The following is a 13,329-nucleotide window of genomic DNA, read 5'->3' as shown; positions in this document are numbered from 1 at the left end:
AGTCAGCAAACACATGGGAGCCATGAATGCGGTTTGAATGCATATATGAACACCAAGCGGACCAGACACAGGAAGTGGACTACAGCGCAGGGCATTTTGGGTAAATACAACCAAAGCAAACATGTTAGCCTAGTGCTAGCAGAAGAAATTACTCTTGTTTTTTTCTAAACAAAAAAGAAATGGCTAAAATCTGATGCTACTCCACTTTTGCTGATATAACATAAGAAAAATGCTCTCATTGTCTTCTTCAGTGGTTTTCATGTCATTTCCTCTAGTGGTTCTTGTTGCAGCGCCCCCACAGGCGAGGAGGGGAACAGGTTTTTCAAATAGCTTGTTTGGTTTGATATATTGCAGTGCAAAGAGAAATGTAGCAAATTGAACTGAGTTTACCAGACTATCAGGTGGGAAAACATACTAAGAACAGTTATTAAAAAATGTATGAAGAAACAGTTAATGAAGATCCCATAATTATTTTATGAAAAAAGAGGAAATGATTTATTCTTTGAAACTAAAATTTACTCTATACCTCTGTTTAATGCTTTTTATCTCACATTGGTTAACTTAAAATGTATTTAAATAAACTTTCCTCTCTTCAAAGACTCAACATGCAGCTGAATCTTGCACATTTTCTGATTTAGACACAATTCACAGAACCTATTTCTGACCTGAAGTCTTACATGAACACAACCTGTTCACATCCATGTGCTGCTTCTTCATCTGCCTGAACGTTTTGAGGAATTACTCATAATCACAGCAGCAACGAGCGCCTCGGCACTTAGGCTGGGAACATCAGAATACACTTGCTGACCGTTGTTTTTCCTCTGAAATTTATTTCCTCTTCTCTGCACCTCGACGCAACACACCATCTTCTGTCTCAAGTGGAAAATGTGTTTTCTGCTCTTTGTGTCACTTGAGGTAATTATGTGTCTCCATGTATCCACAGTGAGCATCAGAAAAAAGAGCTCATTCATGCAGAAAAGCAGCTCTGGAGGAAACAAGTAAGTCCATTAAAGATGTTTTTTTTTTTGTTGCTTTCACAGTTTTTTACTAAAACATTTTCCAACATTTAACAATTACAGGACATCCTTAATGTGCTTTCATGAGTTGTGACGTTTTATGTTCCTGAATTATATAACAACATCCATACTTTTTATTTCATTTTATGTTGCACAGTTATACAAACCTTACATCAGTGGTCCCCAAACTACGGCCCGCGGGCCAGATGCGGCCCGCCTCCACATTTGGTCCGGCCCCCTGAACAATACCAGAGTATTTTCATATATGTGCATTTTTATTTGATAAGTTGGACTTTTGCAATAAAATGTTCCTTAGTAATGAACTTTATTTATTATTAACTACTAGTTAGTAACTATTTTATACATGCATATAATTGACCCTAACCCTTTTTTTATGTGGAGAACCCAGTGTTATTTGGTTATTATTTATTTCATAAATAGTGTTATTTCCTGACTTTTGTTCTCTGAAGAATCCAGAAAAGGTTATTTGATTGTATCTGAAAAACAATACATTTTTATGTTTAGCACTCTTACAATCGTCACACTTTTTCTGTTACAAAATGACCCCGGCCCCCATCAGAGAAGGGACAAGTTATGTGGCCCTCACAGGAGACAGTTTGGGGACCCCTGCCTTACATTTTTGAAAAGCAAAAGTGGAGCCTCCTGCACAACCAACAAGAATGCAGCCAGTGGTTTCTGGTAACCTATCATGCGTCCTTGAACAGGTTAGGAAAGACTATGGCCTAAACAAAACATGTTTTTGCACATCTTTAGATTGTGAGGCATTAGTCAGAATGAGTTGTTTTAGGGCCTTTGTCACTGTAAAACCAAATTAGCTGCTTCTAACTCGGTGTTTACAGTTCCATGTGAAAATGGCTGCAAACAGATGCGCAAATATACAAGTATATATCTTTGAAAAGCAGGAGTGGCGCCTCCTGCATAACCAACAAGAATGCAGCAAGTGGTTTCTGGATGGTAAGTAACACGTGGAACTCTGCTGGGGTTGCTAGGTAACGGTGCAACGTCTTTGGAATGTGACTTGATAATAGAGAGGCTTTGTGAAAAGGCTCCTTTTCCAGACACCAAAAAACAGCTGGAAGTTTTTTTTTAAGTGCTGGACTGTTTTTAGAAGCAGATAATACTCAATGGAAGAACAAAAACATGGAAAATTGTGAATTTAGCATAACAAATCTCCTCTAACATTTCTTTTCACAGAATAACGGAAGTAAATCAGGAAAAGGTAAGTTGGTTCCTCACTGAATGCTGGTTTTGTTCAGTTAAGGTTCTGAAGAGAAGATGTGATACATTGTGGCGATTTTTGTCATAAATTCAAAGCAATCCTGATGCTTAAAAAGAAAAATGTAGCTGGTGCTTCTGGTTTGTTTATCTGCCCAAACAGCAGCTTGGCAGAGCTGCAGAGTCCATCATGCATCACTGCGTGTTTGGGTCCAGCCTGTCCACTGCTTTCCCACACATTCCTCCGTCTCTTTCACACTCCACACATTTCTGTTCTCCCTTTGTTGCCCTGCAGGCCTCAGCACATTACAAAGAGATGCAGCGAGCTCAGATCTGGCTTTCATGAGTTCTGTAACACAGAACCAGAACTTTGTTAAAAGGCTTGAGCAAGTTTTTTGTCTCCTAACATCAGGAAAATTCTTAGAAAGTTTTAGATCTGATGTGGAATTCAGCAGAATTATGAAGCAAATATGAAGGAAGCAGAGGAAATACATCAGTGCCATTCAGTGTGTTACTGCCTAGCTTTGCTCTCGGCATAAAAATGTGTTTCAACATGTCGGCCAACCAGAAGTCAAAATGTTCAACTATTCTTCCATCTTCACGTCTGTGTAGCGCATTATGTTAGCTAAAACCGTATAATGTAAAGGAGACACAAAATATAAAAAGTAGAACTGGAAAAATAGAAAACATCTGGCTTTTAAAAAAGTTAGAGCATTTTATGTTCTCATTTCCAAAGAACCAGAACGAACAGTATTCTGCTTGAATGATTTATAATAAATCTGATATTTGACAAAAATAAATTCAAAACCTAGAAAAATGTCCTTGATTTTAAAAATTCCTCAGCCTTTTATGTTTAACCAAAAGTCAAAAGTCCAATAATTACGACAAGTATTAGGGCCATACTAAGAAAATATAAAAATCAAAATTACAATTACAAGAATAAAGTCATAATATTACAAGAACAAAACTCATATGAACATAACCTCAAAATAATAAAAGAATAAAGTCTTTGTATATGAGAATGAAGTCATATTTTTAGAATATTTGTATGAAAATAGTCGTAATAAAACAAGAATAATTCAAAATTAAAAGAAAAATGTCATAATATCACAAAAATAGTCATAATATTAAAAGAATAGTTGAACAAAGTCATGAAAAACTTTAGTCATAATATTCTGATAATAAAGATATAATAATACAAAAATAAAGTAGAAATTCAGAGAATAAAGTCACAAAATTACAATAATAAAGTCGAAATAATACGAGCATATAAATTATAATTTTACAACAATGAAGTCGAAATATTATCACTTTATTATTGTAAATAATCCAATAATATTTTAAAATAATATCAGTAATATTTTGACAGTAAAGTTGTAATATTATCACTTTATTCTCCTATTATTTTGACTTGATTCTCATACGACTATTCCGTCGTATGTGATTTTTCTGAATTTTTAAATTTAGTGTAATACTCCGTGGTAAATATCAGATTGTTGAGAGACAAAGATCGAAGCTTGACAGACATTTTCTTGTCAGGCGGTGAGAAGTCATGATTGGGTTTAAATGAAGTGTTTCTAAAAACCCGAGGCAGTGTGTCAGGGAGAGTCACAGACAGAAAATCACCTTTGTTTTCTGAGGATGGAAGGACAAAAACAGCAGAAGCCACAGAATGTTGATGCTGCTTGAAGTGACTGGGAGTGAATTGTGATGGGATCCTGCTGCCTGCGGCACGTCAGAGGAGAAAACTAACACATCTAGTCCAAATCTGTGGATCTTTTTCACAGCATAGATTTAAATATGTGATTTTTGCATTTATGCATAAATATTTTAGTGGAACATGAATACCTGACAGGTTCACATGGGAATAGAAATGGCCTGAGGGGCGGAGCAGCAGGGGCACAACGAACAAAGGCTGCAGGGAATATATTACTACAAAATACACTAAATAATTATTCAACTACTTTCTAAACTATTCATACAGTTCCTTATTTAAATATGATACACTTTTTCTGAATGTTGAGGCTGAGAATGATATGAATAAGCACACTACACAGGAAAGCCATCCTGAATATTTAAGGAGATAAAAAAATGAAGGTCTATGCAAAATTTGTTGAAGGACAATTCTCTTCCTCTGAGTTTGTGACGGAAATCCTAAAGCAGTTCATCTCAAGGGGGAAGGGAGGCGAGCCATGTGCTGCAAAATTCAAAACCTTTCTTCAAAATTAAAGATGTTGAAATGTTCCCCCCATGTTTCCATTTACCTCTGCAAAAGAAAGTCAGTTAATTCGACTTAAACATATACACTGAATAAAAAGAACGATTTTTTAGTTTAGTTAGAATTACCAAAATTATTTCTATTTGCTAAATGACAGAAAACTTTGCAAAAACATTTTTTTTTTGTTTTTTAGAAATTACTTACACAGAACTGTTGATAACTTCTGTTTTCAACTATACATATGAAACCTTGAAAAGTTTAATTTATTCCTGAAGTTTGGGTTTGGAAACAACACGTGGGCAGCGTTCTCCAAGGTTTGAGCATCCTCATACTGTAACTAACCCTCAGTCTATCAGAAAATGTTTCTGCACTTCAATTCCCTTTGATTGTCGATTAGTAATTTGGGAAGAATCTTTCCCCCCAGCAAACTGTGTGGACTCTGACTCCTTAACCTTTTAGACTCATCCACCAACCGTAGGTTCTGGATAACTTCACATAAAAACCGGGGCTGGACAACGAGACTCTGCCTACTTTGGCAAACACCTCAAGAGATGAGATGAGATCAGTTTGGAGCTGAAGTTCAAAATAATAGAGATTACACTGACAAGGGTGAATCTGTTCCCAAGGTGCTGTAGGAACTCTGAAGTTTAGCCGTAAGGCAGAATATTTTGTGTTAGTTTGTATTCTTGCTCATCACTGATGTCCCTTTTGGTCAGAAAACAGGGTTTCCATAGTAATGTTACCCAAGACAGGTTCAACTTTATATGGTAAAAGAAAAAAAAGGAGAGGAAAAAGAAATCCAATCCTCTGCTGCCCTCTAGGGTATTAATGGTAGAAGTGAAAGCATACTTAAATTAAATATATTAAAAAGTATCAGGTAAGATTAATTATATGCTGTATAGATCACAACATTCAAACAAAAAACAGATTTGCTGCCATTATGCGGTTGAAACCATAAGTTTACATTCACCAAAATAAAACACACAAACTTAGTTTACTGTAATTTTGATTCATACGTTCAACTTAATTTAGTTTTGTATAATACAATCAGATTAAATAAGTTCCATTCTAACTGACTGATTTTTATGGACAACAAATACTGTACATTTTGAAACATTTGCTCTTTATTTGCCAAATATTTGAGGGGAATCAGATAATTTCAGACAACTGAAATATTTGGTTCCAATCTTCTCTCTAACTTTGGCACAAACAAAAGAGAGAGAGCAAATGTTAATAAATCTACAGGATTTGTTGTCCATGATGAAAGGAATGAAACAGAACAGAATTTCACGCAAGACCTTCTCCATTTCAGGCTGTTTTCCCCTTCCAATATGGCGGAATGGTTGACGTCTCCGTGTGACGAGCAGCTTGTCACACACCGGCGACGAACTTCTGATTCGTCATTGTTCGCGACGTTGAATCTGATTGGTCCGTTTGTGTTCCAGCGTTACAGATTCCGAGTAGAAACACGGACTCGCTGTTTTCCATCCGTTATCCGTCGAACATCGCATCCTGTCGTTGTTACAGCAGGTTTTTAATTCACTAATTTGATGCAGCTGACGTCGTTGTAATCGTAAACGCTCGAAGCGACATAAATTCCGTCTGTTTCAGGTAATTTCTGCGGCTTTTATCCTGAAATGACTTGCTAGCTAGCTGGCTAACACGAGTTTACATTAGCTAATGCTTTTAGCGCTAAAACTCCGTAATTTACTACTTTTTTGTTATTTAAATACAGCATGTGGCCTTTCTTTGACATTTTTAAGCAAATGCCGACTATTCTCTCTTATTGGTCAGATTTAAACATCGTATGAAATGCTTTAATTCATCCTACAGTTAAATTGAATATTATGTGTTATTTATTATTGGTTTAATTCCTGTTCAGGTTAAATCTGGTCTCAGTTTGAGTGAAAATATTTAAAATATCATTTAATTCACACAAATGTATAAAAATCAGTCTCCACCTAAACTGATATCTCAACAAATTTCAAATGCCAGTTGTGTAGAAGACTAAATAAAATATGTATTAATGTATTTAATATATTTTTTATATTGCATTAAAATGGCTTAAGTAGTTAATTGAAAAATCCATAGAATGTGTCAAATATTTTTATCTGATTAATCGATTCTTAATATAATAGATGTAGTTTTATAAATACAGTAATAAGTGACTAAAGCTGCTGATAAAGACATTTTGAGAATATTTGGTCAATTTAGTGTTTGTCCCCAGTCATGTCCTTCCAGCCGGACCGTGGGGGTCTGAGGGGACAGATGCCCCCCGGCCAGAACTACCTGAGCCCTCCCGCTCCCCAGCCTCCTGCTCCACCGTACCGTTACGACCCACAGACTCTGCCGGGTTCGGGTTACCATGGCAGCGCCGGCTGCATGCCCCACCACCCTGACTTCATGCAGTACCCTCCCCCGGCTCCGTCGCAGCAGACCCCCGGCGCTCTGAGGCAGTGCCCGCTGCGCCCGCCTTTCCCCAAACCACCTCCCAATTTCCCGCCTCCCCCTTTGCCCAGCTCAGCAGGGGGTCCTACTCCCGGCTCCCAGGTGTCTGTTCAGACCTCCTACCCCCCCTACATGATGCCTCCACCCCCACTGCCTCACCCAACCATGCCTCCGCCCATGAGCTACCACCCCCCGTACCCCATGAACTACCCTCCTTTCCCTCCTCCGCCCTTCAACCCTGGCTACACCCAGACCGCTGGCTCCTTCCAGCCGGACCACGGCCTGCGACACGGGGGGCCGTACCCGTACGAGAAGTCCGCCGACAGCCGGAGGTCACCGGAAAGAGGGTATCGCTATGACGACCACAGGCAGAAGAGCTACGGCGAGCGACACAGAATGGAGTTCAGCGGAGAGAGGAAGGAGCGCGGGAGGAGTCCCGACCGGCGCGGGAGGCCGGAGGGAGGGCGCTACAAAGCTGACTACGACAGAGGGAGGAGTCCGCCGCGACACCGGAGCCGGGAGAGGAGCAGGTAGGGGTCAAACTGATGGCCCGGGGGCCAAAACCAGCACGCCTCTGCTTTTTATGTGGCCCTCTATCAATCAATTTTATTTGTGTGACATATTTTAACAACAAGGCAGTTCAAGTGCTTTACATAAAATAAATAAATTGAATCAATTAATCACTATACAGACTCTATAAAAGGACATTTGCTGAAAGAACAACACAATTAGAGAAATCTTTAAGCAAAACTGTATAAAGCCAATAAATATTTGGTATTAAAGGTTTTTTTTAAAAATTTCAGTACATATACAGTATTTTACCCAGGACTCCTCAGCATCACCTGGTTCAAATTCAGTGTAAAAAAAACATAAAACATTCATATTTCTTAATCAATAAAAAACTATTCAGTAATAAGGATCTCTCTCCTGTCTGCTTCATCACAGGGAGCGGTACCGCCACCGAGATGTTCGTCGATCCCAGTCACCTGATCGGTACAGGAAGAGACCTCGGAGGTACGACTTTCAGGTTCACACAGGGAGGCAGCAGAATGTCACCTTAAAACTCATGATAAATGATCACATTGTCATTTTGAGACAATTTTCAACTAATAAAACAATAAGGTTATGATAAAAGTACAGCCTCTCAAAGATCAAACTTTAATTTCCACTTGGAAAAAAACACAAAGTACCAAGTATTTTTGTCTAATTTCTAGTGCAAAATCTTAGTTCACTTGAAACTTACTAGTAACTTTTCAGCAAGAATTAGGTGCTTGTTTAAGTCAATAATTCCTTAATATTAATGAAAAAGTTCTACTTAGTTCTTACATTTGTCCCATTTTATAACTTGGTACGATTTTGTGTTTTTGCAGTGAATTCATTGGAATTCATTATGATCAATGAATCAATCAAAATGTTATCGTGAAATATATTTTTCATGACAAATTATGACCAATAAAGTGATCTTTTTCAGCGTTTTTTAGATTTAGGTCAAAAGACTCAACTTGAAATGAGTGGGGGGAAAAGCAACCAGAGTTCAAAAAGATGTGAGCCATTTTTAGAAGATAGAAATCTGAAAGTGTGTTTTATATTTTGTTTTGTGTAGCCGCTCAACGAGCCGAGAAAGGAAGCGAGGGCGCTGGGAGGAGGAGAAGGAGCGGAGGTCAGACAGCTCCTCGGGGCCGAGCCGGGAGCGGAGCTACTCGTCCCTCCGGAGCCGGGACAACGACGAGGCGTTCGGGGAGCGCGATCGGCAGCGGGACAGAGAGAAGGAGAAGTACGACGAGGAGGAAGAGCAGCTGAAACCCGCCTGGATCCGCTGCACTCACGCCGAGAGCTACTACTCCAACGACCCCATGGACCAAGTGGTACGTTCTGCTCAGCACACTCTGGTTCATGGGCCAAACCCGGCCCGCCTTCCAGATGAACTCAGAACAGTTGTGTGCTTAAATATTATTTTATCAGTCAAATCAAAGGGACATTTATCTGTTCACTGCCAAGTTACATCAATCAGTCCCTCCAGTTTTTTGGCGATTTTGCACAGTAAATTAAAATTTTCACACTGCAAAAACACAAAGTCTTACACAATTGTTCTGTCTAGTTTCTGGTTTAAATATCTTATTACACTTGAAATAAGACAAAACTAATTTACAAGTAACTTTTCAGGAAGATATATGAGCTTGTTTTATGTAAATAATTCCTTAATATTGATTTAAAAAAACTCTAGTTCCATTAGCAGATTATTTCTCTTACAATAAGACATTTTTCTCTTTTTCTCTTTCTCAATCTGCCAGGGAATCCAAAACCTTGTCACCCTGATTAATTCCTCTCGGATTTCATGATTGTTTTTGATTTATTTTTTATATTTTTTGCAATTAAGATCACACTTAGATATATCTACAAGAAATTTAGGAATATTTGCACTTATGTATGATGTCAAATGAGACTTTCTGTTATTCTCCACCTCAATAAAGGATAACTTGACATCAACTAAAGCTCAAGCAGCAGTTTAGTAGAATTAAGAAATACTGCCACCTACAGGTGGGAGTTAGCATCACTTAAACCCAAACATTTTCACCATTTTTACAAAAATGTGCAACAAACTCAGAATTATGCATCAGAGTGGAAAAACGTGAAAGCATAATTGCGAGTTTATTGCAAATTTCATGCAAAAATGGTCAAAAACTTTCTGTTTAAGTGATGCTAACTCCCACCTGTAGGTGGCAGTATTTTATTTGCTGCTTCAGTAGCTGCCAAGTTATTGCCATTAAGTGACAAAAGCCGTATTTTTGCCATATATAAGCAAAAATATTGCAAAAATGTCTTGCAAATATTTCTAAATTTGTAATTTAGTTTGAAAAAAAATCACCAAAACAATCAGTGTGAGAAGATGTTCGATATTATTTAATTTTAAGAACTTATTGAATACAGACACAGCTATTTATTCATATTTTAACTGTTTTTTAATGGATTCTGTTCATGCATTCTGGAGCATTCACGGTCTTAATGTGGCTGAAAGTGAAAAAAATTTTGACTCCATGCTGTAGATCGTCAGGCGACGCCTCAGATCACTTCCTGCACGATAAAAGCCTTCCTCATCCCAGCTCTGTGTTTTTCTCCAACACTGACCTTTACCAGGAGTCGGTGAATGAAAGCTGCAGCAGGAACGCTGGCTGCTCTTCCAGGAACGCCAGAGTGACTGTAAATGTCGGAGTAAACTGATTTATCACGACTGTCTGTGCTTTTTCTGCCGGGACAGTGAGGATGTTATCACCGAGTGAAAAAACAGAGGACGTAGAGTGACTTTGGCGCTCAGATCGAAGGTTAAATGGAACCGCTTTATGGGAATGAAAGCTTGATAATTTAATGTGCTTCTCGTTCCGGGACAAAATTACGTTTTCACAGTTTTCAAAATGAGCTTTCAGGAGAGTATTTGTTGCATTCTTAAAGCACTCAGTTTGTCTTGATGATCTTTGTTACTTGATCGGCCCACAGAGCGAATTTCAGTCTCTAGAAACCTAATATGTAATGAAGTGATCACATTAAGCCACTCAGACAGCCCACCTTGTCACTTCATACTCTGACATTCCTGTAAATGTCACAGAAAGTTACATTAAAGTGTTCTTCGTGTGTAATAATAATTTCTCTGCAGGCGTTGGAGGCAAAAATTGCATTAAATTCACTTCAGTCCTCTTTAACCGTTGCTTGGACGTTAGAAACCTTTAGCATGTTTCCATCAACGGATGGTGCCTGCAAACGTTTGCCCTTTCCTTCCAAATCCAACAATGATCATTACCGTCAGACACCACAGGGGAAAAAAATCCTTATGCCTGAATAAATTTGCAAGTTGTAATGTGTTTTTATGCTTAAGAAAAAAAGCAACTGTCGGAGAAAACCTTTTCCAAGTGTCCCAAAAAGTTATAGCGCCGAAACTCAGTAAAGAAAAACTTGAGCCAAAACCTTTGACAGAAGAGTAATGGCTTCTTCCTTAGTGAGCGGCATTTCAGCTGTATTATGGCATGTTTGTCAATTTGCTTTTTTCAATTTTTACCAAGAATTTACACATCATGTTTTAAAGCTTGTGATCTGCTACTTGGCACACGGAGATCCATTTCCTTTCTCTGTTTCAGGGCGACCTCCCGGTTGTGGGAACCAGCAAACTGCGCGACCTTTACGAACGCTTCGAGGACGAACTCGTAAAGAGGCCAGGAACGAGCCCAAGCCGCTCGACCCAGATGGGAGCCGCCTAAACCAAACTGGACGAGGATCCAGGTGTGTAGCCCAACGCTTTACTGGTTCTGCTGCAGTTTTCCATTATAAATTTTATTTGGATTTAGTTTTTATCCTGACGCAGAAAACATTAAATCATGTAACTTTATTTGAGTTAGACCCTTTAATCCCAGTTATAAAGGGAAAAGAATGTGAAATAAAATATACTAAAATGACAGATTAGGTGTGTTTATTTGTAACTTTTATATTTTTTATTTTGTATTAAGATTTAATCCTGGGTTTTAGACATGTTAACTGTTTATGTGAAGAAAAAAGTGAGCCTTAGAGTGAATTAAATGAAAAGGTTTTTTAATAGGTGGGCTTCATCAGAGCATGAGGTCAACATGCTTCTGTTAAATAACATTTAAAAAAAAACTGCTATTGTGTGAAACTTTAAAAGTGATGAAAATGCCAGTTAATTATCTGTTGGAAACTGAAATAAATCATTTAAAAAATCACCGTAGAGATATTCTGATTAGGTTTATTCATTTAAAACATTGATAATGCATATTAATCATAAATATGCCAGATTGTAGCCCAGGCTAGTTTCTGTCTGCTTGTCCCTCATTAGGTTGATGTTGGCATAAATACATGAGACTCCAGACATTGGACAAGATTAATGAATATATGTCCATTACTGTTGCACATTCTTTAACTTATGTACTTCCACTTCTTCTTCTGCCACTTCTATTTTTCTCTTACTTCTACTTCTATTTTGTTACTTCCCACATCTTATTCTAATTTTATGTCATCTTCTACTTGTATTTTTTCTTTTACTTTTTATTCTGCTGCTTCTTCTGCTCTACATTCTCTACTTTATCTACGTCTTCCTCTACTGCTACTTTTTCTCTCACTTCTTTGGCTACTTGTACTTCTTCTGCTTTTACTTTTCTACTTCTTCTGCAGTGATTTGAAGACAATGAATATAAAATATCTATTTATTTATGTTAAAATATTTTCAATATCCTCTCAAATAAATTTATCCTAATGTATCCTAAAAGCATAATCTGGCCAAATTTCCTGCAAGGGCAAAAACACAACTAAAGTTTCATGGAAGGATGCTTTTAAAAATATCCACCAAAAACCTTTTCAGAAGAACCAGGAGGTTTAGTTCGGATCAGTTTAAGACGTTTGCTCAGGTATTTTGCTGCAGCTCCCAGCGTTGGGTCTTTAAGGCTTTAATGGGGGCGTCCATCTTCTTCTTCTTCTTCTTCGTCTGTCTGTCTGTGTAACGTTTTGCTACCAGAACCAATTTGTTTACGATGCTATCTGCATCACTCCGTCTGTTTCAGCTCGTATGAATCCCTCCTGCTCAATTTCATTTTGTGAATAAGTGGGTCTGGGCTCTGGTCACATAATAAAGAACTGGCGTTAAAAAGCTGATAAGAATTGAAGAAGCAGTTTAGCTACGAAACGTCTGAACAGTCGTTGTAATCCTGCAGTTTGTTTTCTGTTATGAAGAGGCGATGAAGGACGTGAGGACCAGCCTCCGGGCTCAGAGAGGAAACTGGACCTGCTGGTTCCATTAACCACTTCTTAAGTTTCTTCATTCCTTCCTTCTATCCTTCTGTCTTTTCTTTGCTTCCTTCCTTCCTTTAGTCTTCCCTCCTTCCTTTTTCTTCATTCATTCATTCATTCATTCATTCATTCATTCATTCATTCATTCATTCATTCATTCATTCATTCACTCTTTCCCTTCTTTGTCTCCTTCTTTCCTGTTTTCTTCCTTCCTTTGCTTCCTTCCTCTATCTCTTTCCTTCCTCCTTTTTTCCTTCCTTCCTTCCTTCCTTTTTTCTTCATTCCTTCCTTTCTTCTATCCTTCTTTCATTTCTTTGCTTCCTTTTGACCTTCAGTTTTCTTTCCTTCCTCTCTTCTTTCCCTACTTTCTTCCTTTCTTATATTGCTTCCTCCCCTCCTTCTTCTTTCTTTCCTTCATGCATTAATGAGTCTGTCTTCCCTTCTCTCTTCTTTATCCATTCATCCTTCCTTCATTACTTTATCAATTCATACATCCTTCTTTCTTTCCTCTGTTCCTTATTTCCTGAATTTTATAATTCTTCTGCTATTCATTTCTTCCTTCCCTCCTTACTTCCTTTCTTTTTTCCTTCCTTCCTTGAACTCTCTCTACAATCATTTATTTGATGC

General features: G+C 38.0%; 1 protein-coding gene across 1 annotated transcript in view; it reads left to right on the top strand.

Annotated features, from left to right (window-relative positions):
• Nucleotides 1–11,165, top strand: part of LOC111606292 (ribonuclease 3-like) — a 48,928-nt gene extending 37,763 nt beyond the window's left edge. Inside the window, exons 3-8 of the mRNA XM_023326805.1 lie at nt 944–998; nt 2,232–2,256; nt 6,698–7,448; nt 7,864–7,932; nt 8,522–8,783; nt 11,046–11,165. Coding sequence (XP_023182573.1) covers nt 6,700–7,448; nt 7,864–7,932; nt 8,522–8,783; nt 11,046–11,165 — 1,200 coding nt within the window. The 5' untranslated portion in view covers nt 944–998; nt 2,232–2,256; nt 6,698–6,699. The remainder of the gene's footprint in view (nt 1–943; nt 999–2,231; nt 2,257–6,697; nt 7,449–7,863; nt 7,933–8,521; nt 8,784–11,045) is intronic.
• The last annotated feature ends 2,164 nt before the right edge of the window (nt 11,166–13,329 follow it).

This window comes from Xiphophorus maculatus, chromosome 21 (genome assembly GCF_002775205.1).
Source record: "Xiphophorus maculatus strain JP 163 A chromosome 21, X_maculatus-5.0-male, whole genome shotgun sequence".
NCBI lineage: Eukaryota > Metazoa > Chordata > Actinopteri > Cyprinodontiformes > Poeciliidae > Xiphophorus > Xiphophorus maculatus.
The sequence above is the reverse complement of the archived record's forward strand: the minus strand, read 5'-3'. Positions and strand labels throughout refer to the sequence as shown.